General features: G+C 39.0%; 1 protein-coding gene across 5 annotated transcripts in view; it reads left to right on the top strand.

The window, feature by feature from the left end:
* elf1 (E74-like ETS transcription factor 1) overlaps positions 1–13725 on the top strand; it is a 35324-nt gene extending 21599 nt beyond the window's left edge. For all 5 annotated transcript variants that reach the window (XM_058397034.1, XM_058397033.1, XM_058397035.1 and 2 more), the window contains exons 2-9: positions 2865–3177; positions 7751–7922; positions 8103–8207; positions 8358–8519; positions 9180–9263; positions 11487–11679; positions 11777–12136; positions 12357–13725. In XM_058397034.1, the coding sequence (XP_058253017.1) occupies positions 3106–3177; positions 7751–7922; positions 8103–8207; positions 8358–8519; positions 9180–9263; positions 11487–11679; positions 11777–12136; positions 12357–12930 (1722 nt within the window). In that variant the 5' untranslated portion in view covers positions 2865–3105 and the 3' untranslated portion in view covers positions 12931–13725. The remainder of the gene's footprint in view (positions 1–2864; positions 3178–7750; positions 7923–8102; positions 8208–8357; positions 8520–9179; positions 9264–11486; positions 11680–11776; positions 12137–12356) is intronic.
* Positions 13726–14882: the final 1157 nt, after the last annotated feature.

The following is a 14882-nucleotide window of genomic DNA, read 5'->3' as shown; positions in this document are numbered from 1 at the left end:
GTATTGAGTAATAGGCATGTTGTCCCTCCCTCATAATGATGTGCTGCATTGTATCTCATGGATGGAAACAAGGCAGCTCCCTGCAGCAATTTGTAGGCTGCTGTCCTGGGTTCAAAGGGCACTCACCGTTTGCTCCCTTTGCTCAGCCAATTCATTGTTAAGATATCGAGAGGTAGTATTACTTGTACATTTGTTCATGGTGCCACATAATCATTTTTGCTATTGCAGACACACAATGATCCACACAAGACCTCATGGCTTTGTACAAAATCGGAAACTTACCAGGCTCTCTGTCTATGAAATATTTTATTAAGTAATGAAATAATTATCTAAGTGAAATAAGTCTGATATCATGCTCTCATTTGACAACAGGTAAACTTCAGATGGTGCAAGTGCGGTTCAAATACACATCAGAACACTGCTGAGTGCGGAGTGAGCTTTTCTAATGCAGTTGTCAAATTTGGATTCTGAATAATGTAATAGTAGCTGATGACTGCTATCCTTGGTTTTTTCGCTTCTGATTACTGGAAGAAAAAGAAAGGAGAAGTGAAAGTGTGAAGTGCAACTGTGTTAAATGATGCAGGTGGTTTGCGTTAAATGATGCAGGGCTAAACTGGTTCCAGTTTCTGACCTCAGCTGGGGAGACTGCATGAGTATAAATGTTTTTCAAGGCTGTAGAGGGACTGATGCAAGCATAGATTAACTGATAACCAATTTTGAACCTATCAGCAATATTAAAATTCCACAAAATTGTCTGTATAAATAGAAAATATAAATAATATCTCTTTAAATGTTCTGTAAAAACACTATATACATAAATTCTATTTTAAATAACATCTGAACAACCAAAAATTCACAGATGAAATGCAGAAGTTTTCTTTTACTGCCACAGTTGGGTTTGATGCTGTTTGTGTGTGTGTGTGCAGTTTCTTTTTTGCAGTTACTGTAAATGCAGCATTTGGCTCATGAACTTAGAGACAGCTGCCATTAGAAAATTTGTAAGCAAACATATTTGTGAATCTGATGGGGCTTAATAGTTTAGTGTTTCCCTGTCTTATTATACCTCATCTCATCCTTTTTTTTGGGGCAGGTGATGTCCAAAAATCACGCAATAAGGATAAGGTTTTTGTAATGCCTCTCAGAAAAAGACATAATATTTTACCAAACTTCAGGAACCTTTATTCATTTATTTTTCTTGTGAACTTATCAGAGGCAGGTCACCCTCTTCTCCCACTGTCCCTCTAATGGCCCAGAAAACCCTGGGTTCATTTACATACCCACAGAGAACCCATTTGTCCTCCACCATTCCTGCAAACTCGCCTCCTCACTTCTCCTCCTACTTTCACTAGTTTAATAATTTATGACACACTGGTCATCTACCACTCTCCATAATACCTAGAAACTTTACCCTTGGTGGAATGAAAATCAGAATGGTTTGAGTGTTAAGTATACTTTAGAAGCTTTAGTGTTTTTTGGAATTTTATTGAGCAGCCTACCCAACCATGCCTACCCAACTCTTTAAGAATAGATGACTGCATATTCACACTCAGGGCAGTCTCAATGGGTGGATGAAAGGTTGATCGCCAGAGCTTGCTCATACTCATAATTTTATAAGGGCAGTGGTGGCACAGCGGTTAAGTCTCTGGTTTACTTTTGGGCTCTTGTGCAAGGCCCTTATCCTTAACTTAAGGCATGCTGTATCTTTTCTGACTCTGCTGTCTGACTACAACAAAATGTGAAATGTGAAAAGAAAGAATTTCACTCTGTTATAATGTATAGGGCTTTATCTTCTTCTGTATCACACTTATCGCAGCTGAGAAAATTCTGTATGTGCCTTCATTTTGTATGAATGTGAGGCCATTGTCTTCTTTAGCATTGATATTGCAGTTGACAGCATTGCTACCTTATAGCTCCAGAGTCTCCAAGCAAGCATGCTGGTAGGTTAACTGAATGCACCTAGGTGTGAAAGTGTGTGTGAGCATGTGTGCGTGGTTGACTGGCATCCCATACAGTGCTCCCCGGATAGGCTCCAGATGCACTGCAGCCCATACCAGGATAAAATGGTTACTGTAGATGAATTCATAAATCTTAGTCTGAAGTATTGTTTATCTTGCTGATTGAATTGTATGTGGATACACTTAAAGTGAAATGTAACTAGCAGATGTGTGCTTGTCCATTAAGTTGTGGTCATGTTTCTCTTACAGGAGACAACAGTGACTTAAAAAAATATAAATGTTATTTTATATCTAAAAAATAAATTAAAAAATTGTTGAATTGGCCATAATGGCCATTCTCCTCTGACATTTCAAATCAACTATGCACTGAATGCTGTTTGTTTTTTCATTGTTCTGTGTAAACCCTAGAGACCTTGTTGTATAAAATATACAAATTGTGTAAAAATTCTATGAGATCAGCAGTTTCTGAAATACTCAAACCACTCAGGCACCAGCTAACTTAAATTACTAACTAAATTACTAACTGACTATTTGAAAATAAAGATAGGTGAGGAAGCTGTAAAAGGTTTCTTTATTATACTGCATGTTCGCTCGCAGTTTTTGCCTGATAATCAGGAAATGGATAAACATGACTTTTTTTTCTTACGGTGGACCATGATAAATGCATTACTGGAAAGCAATGCAATGTAAGATCTGTCTAGCATTAATGAAACATCTAAATCTTTTATGAAAAAGAGAATATGGACGGAAAGCTGGAAGTTGGCAATTCCTCTTGCTCATACCTCATTTCTGCCAAAGCCTTTTTCTTGTGAAGATGACACAGTGATATAGTCCATTTTAATAACATGGTTGTTATTTTGTAATAATGTGATTTCTTCTTTCCTTCTCTCACCATTTTTTATTTTGAAGGTGTAGATGCCTTGGATTGAACCACAAAATTTTGCGAGAGAGAAAGAGACTGTGGCCTTCCTCTGTAAAGGTGGATAGAATTTCTTCAGCTGTGTTGCCTGGTGAGCTGCCCACCTTGAAGCTCTTCCTGTGTTGAAGGGTGTGGTGTAGAGCAGTGTGTGTGCGTGCATATGTGGTGAGTCTCTGGAGAGGCAGGAGAGTGCCCGTCAGCCTGAGTCCTCCCACTGTCCACCGCTGCACCATGACCACTGCAGTCCAGCCCAACGAGCTTGTCTTTGAGTTTGCCAGCAACGGAATGGATGAAATCAGCCAGGTACCCAGTGTCACACACAATCACATATTTTACTATATATATATATATATATATATATATATATATATATATATATATATACATATATATATATAATATGATATAATATATTAAATGGTGCTCAAAAAATGTCACACTTTTCCCACTAGCTTCTAAACACATTTTGTCTTAATTAAACCAGTATATCTTGTAACCTTTCTGAAATGAAATGGCTATACATTGAGTGTGTGTTTGTATATACGTTTGTTTCGCCTACATCTGGAACCTGCTCTGAATACATTCTATTTGTGTTTGCGTTGCATTTGCATTTGTATGTGTGCCTTATTTTGTGTGTGTGTGTGTGTAAGAGAGAGAGAGCGAGTGAGAGAGAGAGATGTGGTTCAAGTGCAACAGTTCTCTGTTCACTGTATTCAGTCACGTGAAATACAGATTTCAGGCCTGACCAGCCTGACCTGTTGGAAGTGGAGTCACTGGGCGCGTTTCTACTGCATTACTGCACTATTACACACTTAATGTCATTGTATTTGTCCTATTGTTGGGATGTAAATTCTCAAACTTTAATGTTATTAAAATAATATAATTTAATATGATGTAAATTCTAATATGTCTTAGCATGTTGATTTTTTTTTTTCATATTTATGATATAGGAGGTACAAATGCTTGTCCAGGCACTAATGTTGTGCAAAATCAATAATTACCACTGTATTTCAAGACATCATGTGATGACTGTGAAATTATGTCTGGATGTCTGAGTGCAGCTGAGTGTGAGTCTGTCTACAGTACTCATTTAAAATACACACATGGTCAGTTCAGCTCAACTCAAGCGACTATTGTCCATTCTCTGTTGAATAAGCTAAATATAAATCTATGTGAAATAATTGGTCAAGCCTTGGGCATCATCCCAATGAGGGTTATCCTGGTATTAGAATCAAAATATTGGAAAGTTGTGTTGCATCAGCTAGTCCCACAGACATGATGGTTAATGGTCGCTGGAGATGACAGGTGAAGCAGACAAATATTTACAAGAGGGAAAGGTGGTTTATGTTACCAGTTTTTTTCTGACAACAAAAACAGGGAACTCAGATATGTAAATATGTCCATATCAGCTATTTCCCTTTTAGAATTTCAATTGATTGCAGCAGAAAAAGAGGAAGACGCCATGTTTGAAGCTGTTGAGATGTTGAGACACATTCTCTTCTAGACCTAATTTGTAAAGATCACAAAATATTAGTCAGAAGAACATGCATTGGCGATGGAAATCTTACCTAATATCAGGAACATTTGTCTTGGTTTTTGCAGTATAAATGTCAGTGATACCTAATATGAAGAATCCTGAATGCAGTAGAGAGAAGAGGAAAAAATATCTCTGAATACGTATGTAAGCCAGTTCCCTGAGAAGGAAATGAGATGCTGGACGCCATGTGAATTGAGAACTCACAGAACTGGTGTCTACAGCCTGTGTGAACACATGGCAGTTTCACTGGCTCAAAGGGGTCAGGTGACAGCAGCACTTGTCAGCAAGACGATAAATGGGAATGTACATCACACATCCCCAGATTATTTTTGTCTGAAGAAAGACATCAGGCATGCCTGATGTGTGGCAAATAATGCAGCATCTCGTTCTCTTCTCAGGAAACCGGGTTACATATTAGCCATAGTGTCATGGCTTCATGCTATGGGAATACAAATATCAATGGTACCAATATCCAATACCAAATATCAATATCGCCCTAATACACAGGGCGAAGCCATTCCATATACCTCGTAGGAACAGGTGATGGCATCTTTAACACAGTGAGTGAGGCGCTGCTTGGTGATGAAATTATCCCTCTTTTGGCCATCAAAGCAGAAGAAAAGTTGAGGGGTGGACATAGGATATAAGACCCCAGATTGGGCACAGTAGGCACACCTTTTCTTGCTTCAGGGATTCATGAGGTGGAGGAAAATAGTCATGCCAGATGACACAATAGCTGCCACCTTAAGAGAGCCCTGTTGAGAGGAACTCCTGGAGGAACTGTACTGACCAGGCAGTAGTGCTGTCTACACCATGATAGGAAGAGCCTCCATTTCAGGGCATATAGTTTTCTAGTGGAGGTAGAAAAAAGCTCAATATAGTCTCCATAACCTTGGTTCAGAGACCAGATTCTATGAGCTGGTACCCCTCAAGCCCAGACACAAAGGTTCCAAATTTCTGGCAGGGGTAAATTATGATCTCCTGTGTCTGAGAAAGGAGGTCTATCTGGACGGGAATCTCCCAAGGAGTGCAATTGAGGAGAGTCATTAGGGCCGAGACTCCAATATGGGTAGGCCAGTGTGTAGCCACTAGTAATACATGGACTTGGTCCTGGCATACCCTGGCTAGGACTCCCAGGAGCAGAGCTATTGGGAAAAAAGATACAGATGATGCTTTAGCCACATGTGCAACATGGAGTCCAGTCTCATATGAGCTGGAGGGCGTACTAAAGTGGACAGTGGGTTGACTCTTTAAAAGCAAACAAATCCACTTCCGCTCACCTGCACCTCTGCGCCTCTACCACCTATGGGTGGAACCACCATCCAAGAAGTCTCACAGAGCTCCCAGATTTGCATACCCTGGAATGTAAATTGCCCTCGGGGAGAGCAATTCAGTTTCTGCTGTGCCAACCTGAAAAGGCTCCAGTGACAACTACTGTAGTGTTGTATGAGCCATCTAGAGCCACACTCCAGCCCATAAAAGAGGTACCTGTCGGAAGAGATTCGCAACAGCAACATGCCCCAAGAGTGGGACCCAAGGTTGGAACTGGTGTCTTCTGCAAATTAATGGTACAAGGCCCTGTGACAGGTAACCCTATGACCATGGAAAAGCTTGTCCAAGAGAGGGAGAATTTCCTGCTTCAGGATGTGTTTGCTGTGCACCACAGTGAGCAACAAACCTATGAAATGAGGGGGCTAGAAGGCAAATGGATGCAAATTGGATTCTGTAACACTTCTTTGCAGTGTCTAGAACCCATGAGATACATTTGGCAGAAATTGCTGTGCTGCCAAGTGATCTGAGAGATGTTACATACTGGCAATTTCAACCTGTGTTGTTACCTGCTCCCCAAAGCACCTGAGGCAGCAGGGTTGGTAGGGTGCCCCCCAAAAGTTGGAGACATGGTGAAATAGTGAGCTTGGAACCGACCTGAGTTGGACTACTCTCAGATGCCTGAGCCCTCGGGCATCAGGTCTTTGTCTTGGCAGGAGATGACATTCTTTAGATTGTCCTTCCCTAAACACACCTTCACCCAAGTGTGCTGCCTGGTCCTCCTATATTTTTGTGGGCAAAAATGAGTTTTCTCCATGACGATGCAGATGAGGGGAGACATAGCTTGCAAGTGTCTCTCCCACCTTTGACAGCACTCCATACCTGTGCATGTGCAGCTTCTCAATTGTCGACTAATTAGACCCAGTGGGGGAGTGGCGGTGAGCCGGATATGGGTTCTTCCAAGAACTTGACACCTCGCTGTGGAGGTCTAGGAAGAAAGAGAGATTGCAGCAAAGAGATAACGTGGCCTGAGTGAGGAGACTGCTCAGCTGCAACCAGCAATTTGTTGATAACATCAAGCTCCACAGAGCCCAATGCAGTCGGAAGAAATTGTGGAGCGAAAAAATTTGTGGAGTGAACTTCTGAGCCCAAAACGTGGCCTTTTGGAGTCAGAGGGGAGGGTCAGAGAAAGGGGAATCCCAATCTCATGCTCCATTTCCACAAACTCCAACTGTGATCCATGTGATCAAACATGATATGCAGCTTAGGCAGACGTGGGGCCCAAGGTATGGGCCACAGGTGTCTGTCTTGAAAATAAAGCTGGTTGAGAACAGAGCTTTTTTAGAGAAAAAAGAGAGCTGATCATGTGCACTCCACTCCCAATGCAGTTGTATACAAGACTATATATTCAATATACATATATATATATATATATATATATATATATATATATATATATATATATATATATATATATATATATATATATATATATATATATATATATATATTAAAGCTGTTTATTTGTTTGCTTGTTTTGCCTATTCAGCACAGGCCTGCATCAGAGGTCTGTTGCCCTCTGCTACCATCTCCTGGTGATATAATGCAAATTTAAAAATGGATAATCAGAATATCACATATAAAAGAGACACACGCTTTTATCAAAAAAAAAAAAAAGTATATATTTCATGTTAGGTATAGATGTGTTTTACTCTTCTTTTATGAAGATATCAGTAATTATCTATCTATCTATCTATCTATCTATCTATCTATCTATCTATCTATCTATCTATCTATCTATCTATCTATCTATCTATCTATCTATCTATCTATCTATGATATATCCTGTATTAGGCAGCACATAAACAGTCAGTTCTCGAAGATGTGTTCAAAGCAAGGAAAAAGGGCAAGCATAAAGATCTGAATGATGTGAGAATGGTGACAAAGGCCAAATTGTAATGGAATGATGTGGTGTGTGTGTTTAAATGTATGTATTTTAACAAGTATATTTATTTGTAATCATAGATAATTGTATATACTGATGCCATTTCTCTGGGTTGTGTTTGGCAGCTGGATGACCCATCTGTGTTTCCAGCTGTGATTGTGGAACAGGTGCCTGCTGCTGACCTCATGCAAGTGTACTCAGGGCTAGAGACTGATGAAGTCACCAATGGCATCATGGTGGACACCATGCAGGATGTAGTGGAGGAGAACATTATGGTGGGAGATGTAGGGCTGTCTGGTGAGTTTACCATGACATGTCACATGACAGTCATCATAAATACTTTCAGCTGGGATTTATTTTTCATCTTGGTTAGTGCTGAGGGATAGTTAACAGTGTAATTTTTTTGTAAAATTTTAAATTATTTGATTAAAAATACTTGTATTTGTCTAATGTAAACTCCTATTTCTTTTGCAATAGAGACTTCAGTCTCTGGAGGTGAAGATAATGTAGAGACCATTGAGGCAGCTGAGGCTTTGCTGAATATGGAATCTCCGAACAACATCTTGGATGAGAAACGCATGAGTACGACATGACTTGTTTTCTGTTTGTTTAGGCATGTCTCCTAATATATATATGAGATTTGTTACAGTTTCTTAAAAAGCACAGCACATTAAGTCAGCTTATTTGCTCACACACTGGCTTGTCTGTTATATTTTATTTGGTAATGTGTAGTTCACACATATGGAGCTCTGCTGGAACCAGACCTGTCCTACATATCTTTGCGGCCGGAGCAACTTTCTGCTGACTGCATGGACGTCTCTCTGGATGAAGAAACTTCTTCTATCGATGAGATCCCTCAGAAGAGTGCATCCAAACCACCTAGGAAAAATAAAGGTACTACAGTAACACACAGTTTCCAGTAGGTGGTGTTGAAATTTTTTTTCATTCCATTATCTGTACTGCTTATCGGATCTATCCTCGGGTCATGGGGAGCCTGTGCTCAGGCATCATCGGGCATTAAGGCAGGATACACCCTGGATGGAGTGCAGGGCACACACACACACTCTACAGGCAATTTAGAGACTCCAGTCTGCCTAGTAGCATGTCTTTAGACTGAGGGAGGAAAGCCACCAAGCATTGGGGAGAACATGCAAACTCCACACACACAGTGAGTGGGAGCAAGACTCGAACCCAGGACACTGGAGGTGTGAAGCAAAAATACGCCATATAAATTGTATTTTCACAGTTGTACACAAAAATAGTGTGACACATTAAAAAAAAGACAAAATAAACAGCTTCATTTGTTTAATAGTTGATAAATTTAGCTCCATTTTTCAGGTGTAGAAAATCACTGCTGAAGTGTTCTTTCAGGCAGGTTCATGAAAGTTTTTATAAAACAAACAACCTAATTATTTTATCATATGTTATCATGTTACCATAAATTATGAATTATGAGATTATGAATGAAGACTACTAAAGATACTTACTTACCACTAATATAATATGAATATAATATATTAATAAAGTGATTAATCAGTGTTTTAACTTTTTCAGTGCGCAAACCTAGGATGGTGCGCCCTTGTTCCCCTATCACCAATCCCGCTCTCCCTCTGAAAAAAAAGAGTAAAGAAGGAAAAGGTAAGCCCTACTGCAAAAGAGAAGACAAATGCACACACACACACCACATATCAGAGGTGGGCCGTAAGGGCCAGCAAGGCCTTCCCTGCTGGCCTAAACAGCAGTGATCTGAATCACTGACTTGCATTTTAATATATTAAATATATTTTCCCATGAATGTGTATTAAATCATTCCCAATAGTCTATTCTCTACATTTCATAGCTTTTCTCTCGGTTGTGCTGCTTCCAGTAGTTATGATGAGTCCAATCCAATCCAATCATATTTCAGCCAGTGGCTGACACCACGTGTTGCTAGAATGAAAGAAATCTGCCTTAAGGCCTTCAGAATCAATAGTGCTGGCACCCAAAGCTTAAAATAAGTGGCAATGAAATTGTTACCTTAACCAATCAGATTTCGAGTTAGCATCACTGGGGCCATCTAGCAGGCATACGATTACATCAGCAATTTCCCGTCCTTTGATTGGATAATTGGAGTAGTCAGAGGCAGCGAACGACACATATACAGTACATTGTTTCTATATTCGCTGCGTCTCATTTTGGATGCTGCGTCCTCCGGAGTTTGCAGTTTGCTGCATACGTCATCAAGAATGTCTTTTTTGAGAAAAGTAACCGTAATAAAATTGACTTTTCCTTGTGAGGTGTGATATACTGTAGCCTAATTTCTTTTTTACTTTGTTATTTAACGGTTGATTAGTAACTATTGCTGTGGTGTCCAGGGGCGATTCTTAAAATTTTCATTTAAGGGGGGCTCAGCCCCCAATGATGGTATAATAATAAAATAAATTAAAAAAAATAAAATAAACGTTTGACTAACAGGGTAGGATGGTAAATGTATTGCAGCATTCTACTGTATTGCATAGATGTGTATAACATTTGAGTACTGAACAAGCCAAATACGAGTCTTCCTGATCACACACACACACACACACACACACACTTGTCCTCTGATCCTCGCTCTGCGCCGCAATGGTCTGCAGATTGAAGAACGCTCTGAAAGACGGGGAAGAGCCGAAGTGTGCCGCCGTTTTCATATGAAATTTAAAGGGGACTGATCACGAATTTGTGTACAGTTTATGGAGAATCGCAGAATTTTAGGAGGGCTGAGTAGAAAATGGCCTAGCGATGCCAATGGTGGTGTCATAATGATGGTATAGAGGTGGATTAATTCAGGAAGGACACCAGTGAAGGCCTAGGTATGAAATGCATGGCCCACCACTGCCACATATATACATACAGTTGTGCTCAAAAGTTCACATACCTTGGCAGAATTTGCAAGATTGCAAGAAAACATGAGTAAGAAGATACCTATTTCTTATAGGACTCAAGTTCATATGTAAGGCATAACAGAATGGCACAATCATCAAACAAAACATGACAATAAAGAAAATGAGCAAATAATCCCTTTTCAAAAGTTTGCATACCTTTAGTTTTTAATGTCGTGTATTGCCCTCTTTAGCATCAATGATGGCATGCAGCCTTTTGTAATAACTGTGCATGAGGTCCTTAATTCTCTCCGGTGGTATAGCTGCCCATTAAATTTTTTGGTTCTCTTGCACATTTGAGATCTCCCCAAAGTGGTTCAATGAACTGGAGCTCTCATAGCCCCAAATCATAATAGATCAACCACCATGCTTTACAGTGGGGATGGTGTACTTTTCACCGTAAGCCTTGTTGACTCCTCTCCAAACATAGTTTTAATGGTTGTGACTACAAGTTAAATTTTGGTCTCATCACTCCAAATGACTCTGCTTCAGAAGTTGTGAGGCTTGTCTAGGTGCTGTCTGGCGTACTGAAGCAGGCCTTTTTGTGGCATGGACGCAGTATTGGCTCAATCATGCAGGTCATTTGTGTTCCTTCTTATTGTGCCCCTTCTTATTGTTCCCCTTCAATTCGCAACACCACTTACTGACTATTTATGCACAGACACATTACAATTACAATCACAGGTGTGGAAACATCCCTTAATAGCCATGTAAACACCTGTGTGCCAACTTGGTGTTTATAATGTGGCCAAGCTTTCAAGGATATGTATACTTTTGATCAGGGTTGTTTAGGTGATTTCAGTTATCATTAGGTTTGAAAAAGGAGTCAAACCACTATGTGATAATGACTTCACATGACCACTATCCTTAAATAAGAAAAAAAATCTTTTGTATCAGTCATATTTTCATATGTATATACATATGAATATATATATGTCTTTTCTTCTTTCTCTTGATATAGGTAACACAATTTACCTGTGGGAATTTTTGCTGGCTTTGCTCCAAGACAAAAACACCTGTCCCAAATACATCAAGTGGACGCAGAGAGAGAAGGGTATCTTTAAGCTAGTGGACTCTAAGGCTGTGTCCAAGCTGTGGGGAAAGCATAAGAACAAGCCTGATATGAACTATGAGACCATGGGAAGGGCTCTCAGGTAACTGCTGGAGCAACCTAATAAAAAGCAAATGTGAAAAAATGCCCTGTGTCTCATTATCTCTTATTTTCTTCCTTTACCGTTTTTGTCTTTTTAGATATTACTACCAGAGGGGCATTCTGGCCAAAGTTGAAGGTCAGAGGCTTGTGTACCAGTTTAAAGAGATGCCAACTGATCTGGTGGTGATTGATGAAGATGATAGTCAGTGTGGAGACTCCAGCCATGGTTTTAGCAGCCAGCGCTCCAATTGCCATAGTCGTGTCATGAGCCGTGGAGCATCGCGTTCCCAAGGCAAAGGGTCAGGCTACACACAAACCAAAGCAGTGAAGAAGGAGCCAGGTGCCAGCGTGTTGTACCAGAATGCCAAATGTAAACAAAGTGAGCAGCTGCTCCAGACTGTTCATGTGCTGCAGCCAAACCAGGGAGCTGCTGTTCCAGCTCCTGCACACCCTTTGAGGTGAGTAGAGCAGATATGCACAAAGTATCTGGGTTTCTATTTATTTCTTTATTGGAATAAAAAGGCATAATATTGCTACTGAGAAATTTAACCGAAAATAGAAATGGTTAAATAGCAAACCTCAATATATATACCCAATATTGTAAATATCTGCATGTTAAGATAATGATCTTTGTGTCCTTAATGACACTGCTGACTTTAACTGTCTTTATCTTTATAGAGCCATTAACATGCCTGCCACTGTCCCCATGGTCCTTACATCTGGATCGCAAGGAGGAGCACCAGTCACACTGCAAACAGTGCCTCTATCCTCTGTCCTGGCCAACAGCGACTCTCTGAATGGCCTGACCCGTGTGGTTACACTCAATTCCAGTGGGCATCCCATTGTAGCGCAGCAGCCCGGTACTGTCATTGCCACTGTGCTGAAACCTGGAGAGTTTCAGAACCTGCAGGTAAAGGAGGAAATCCTGGAGCCACAGTTCCTGCAGTCAATGGTCAATGGCAATCCATTCTGCAAGGAGGAAACAGATAGAGGGTCATCTGAGCTTGGCCAAAGGACCGTGATTGTTGGTGTTGCTGGCCAGAGTATGTGCCAGCTTGCTAATGGACACTCGGATGCAGGGGCAGAGCTGGCAAGCAGCCCCAGTGAGGGTTTAACCCCAGTGGAAGAGCTGGAGGTGAAGAGTGAAATTGCTGGAGCCAAAGAGTTGCTAGAATGCCCGCAAGTACCTGTTCCTGTGCAAATACCAACTTCTCAGTTCATCCAGGTGAAAACAGAACTCTCTGAGACCTAAACATTTGCCAACATCAGGAGACCACAGACTTATGCTTCAATAATTCAGTTAAAGTCGCCTGAGGACCATTTTGTGCCTAAATTTGAATATTAAGGAAAAGTTAAGTAAATCCATACTGGCTGGCTCTGCAGCATCAGCTTCAATCCAATATACCAAACTGTAATCAGAGACCAGACATTTAAAATAATTATTTTGCCAGTTATTATCATATTTTGTCTTCTTGGACATACCTGCTATTTTAAATATATTCCTTCAAAAATTGCCAAATAGCATACTGAAGTGTTGACAGACAGCTGCTATGGAATAAAAAGAACTCAACAGATCAGTTCAGGAATATTTTCATTTAGAAGGGGTATTTGCCTGTGGTTTATTGGCATTCAGACTGAAAAATGGCACAAATGGTTTGAATTATATAATAACTTTTATATCTGCAAGAATATGCAGAACAATGTTGTGGACTAACAGACTTTGCCTAAAATCCAAATGGCTGACCCAACAGGTTATTTTCAAATCATATTATAAAGATTATTTAAGGATTTCTTGTGCTATTATGGAAATAGGCATTCTCTGTTATAAGACATTCATTTTAAATTAGATATGCCTTTATATATTAACTGAATACAGAGACCGTAAAATGACAAATTGCCTAATCATCAGTATATAAACATATACGATAAAAATGATTTTGTTTATGGCCACACATTTATTTATTTTGTGAATTTCTGTCTGGATAAGCGGTGTAATTGTTTTAAGATTTGTATGAAATATTGGGAATATGCAAATATATATATATATATATATATATATATATATATATATATATATATATATATATATATATATATATATAATATATATATATATATATATATATATATATATATATATATATAAGTTATCTACAAATAAATTTTTCAAGTTGTATATTTCAGTTCAAAGCATACTTCGCATCCCTTGTGTATTTGATATATTTTCAATTTAAGGGTTGCATCTTTACTTATATAGAGCTTTATGTGATTGATCTCTGCCTTGGTATCTACTGTGATGTTTTTATTTTTACAGAACTTATTTGGTTTCTCTTAAGATGACATACTCTTACTCCATTACAGTGAGGCAAATAAAATAGCCTTGTTTACACCTTGTCATTTCAATATCAGGTGGATCAGAAATATATAATTTAATGCACCTATGATGCATTTAAAACATTTAAAATAATTTCTTGAGGTCCTGGATATTTTAGATAAATGGTATACATGGAATCAGTATGACTATCTCTCCAAGCCACATTATACAACCAAAACTCCTCTGAACAGGTGATGCACATGAAAGTGACAGTTTGTCAATGTAAAGAGCTGATTTGCATGTGCATTACAGCTACTGGTTACAAACTCTCATGCATGGAATCAGAATCTCAGAAAAGAATCACAGACATACAATGCATGAAATGGTCAGGTGTAAATAGGCCCAGGCATTCTCTTTTATATATATATTTATATATATATATATATATATATATATATATATATATATATATATATATATATATATATATATATATATATATATATAATATTTATTTTCAATGCATTTTTCCCCCAGTTTTTATTGGGTTGTAGACCTAGTACTGTGACTAGTTATGAGGTAGTCTTCTCACATCTAATGCAATTTTCAATGTCTGAAAAAGATCATAAAATTTCTCCCCTAACATATAGTGTACATGCGGTAGCTATATTATTCCTGGACTCAATTTGTGCTAAATTAGTAAGTGAAATTGCAGTCAGCAGTGAGTGGTTTATTGGTTTGAAGTACAGTGGTCTAAAAGTGGTCTACAATAAGTTAGAAATGCTCTGACAATCAGGACTACAAATTATGTGATGCTGATGAAAAATCAAAGACATTCATGTGATGAAATTATCTTACCTTGTACACTGTGCAAAGTAGAAAAACTGCCT

The sequence above is a fragment of the Hemibagrus wyckioides genome, linkage group LG08, assembly GCF_019097595.1.
Source record: "Hemibagrus wyckioides isolate EC202008001 linkage group LG08, SWU_Hwy_1.0, whole genome shotgun sequence".
NCBI classification, from domain to species: Eukaryota; Metazoa; Chordata; class Actinopteri; order Siluriformes; family Bagridae; genus Hemibagrus; species Hemibagrus wyckioides.
This window is presented reverse-complemented; position numbering and strand designations above follow the sequence as displayed.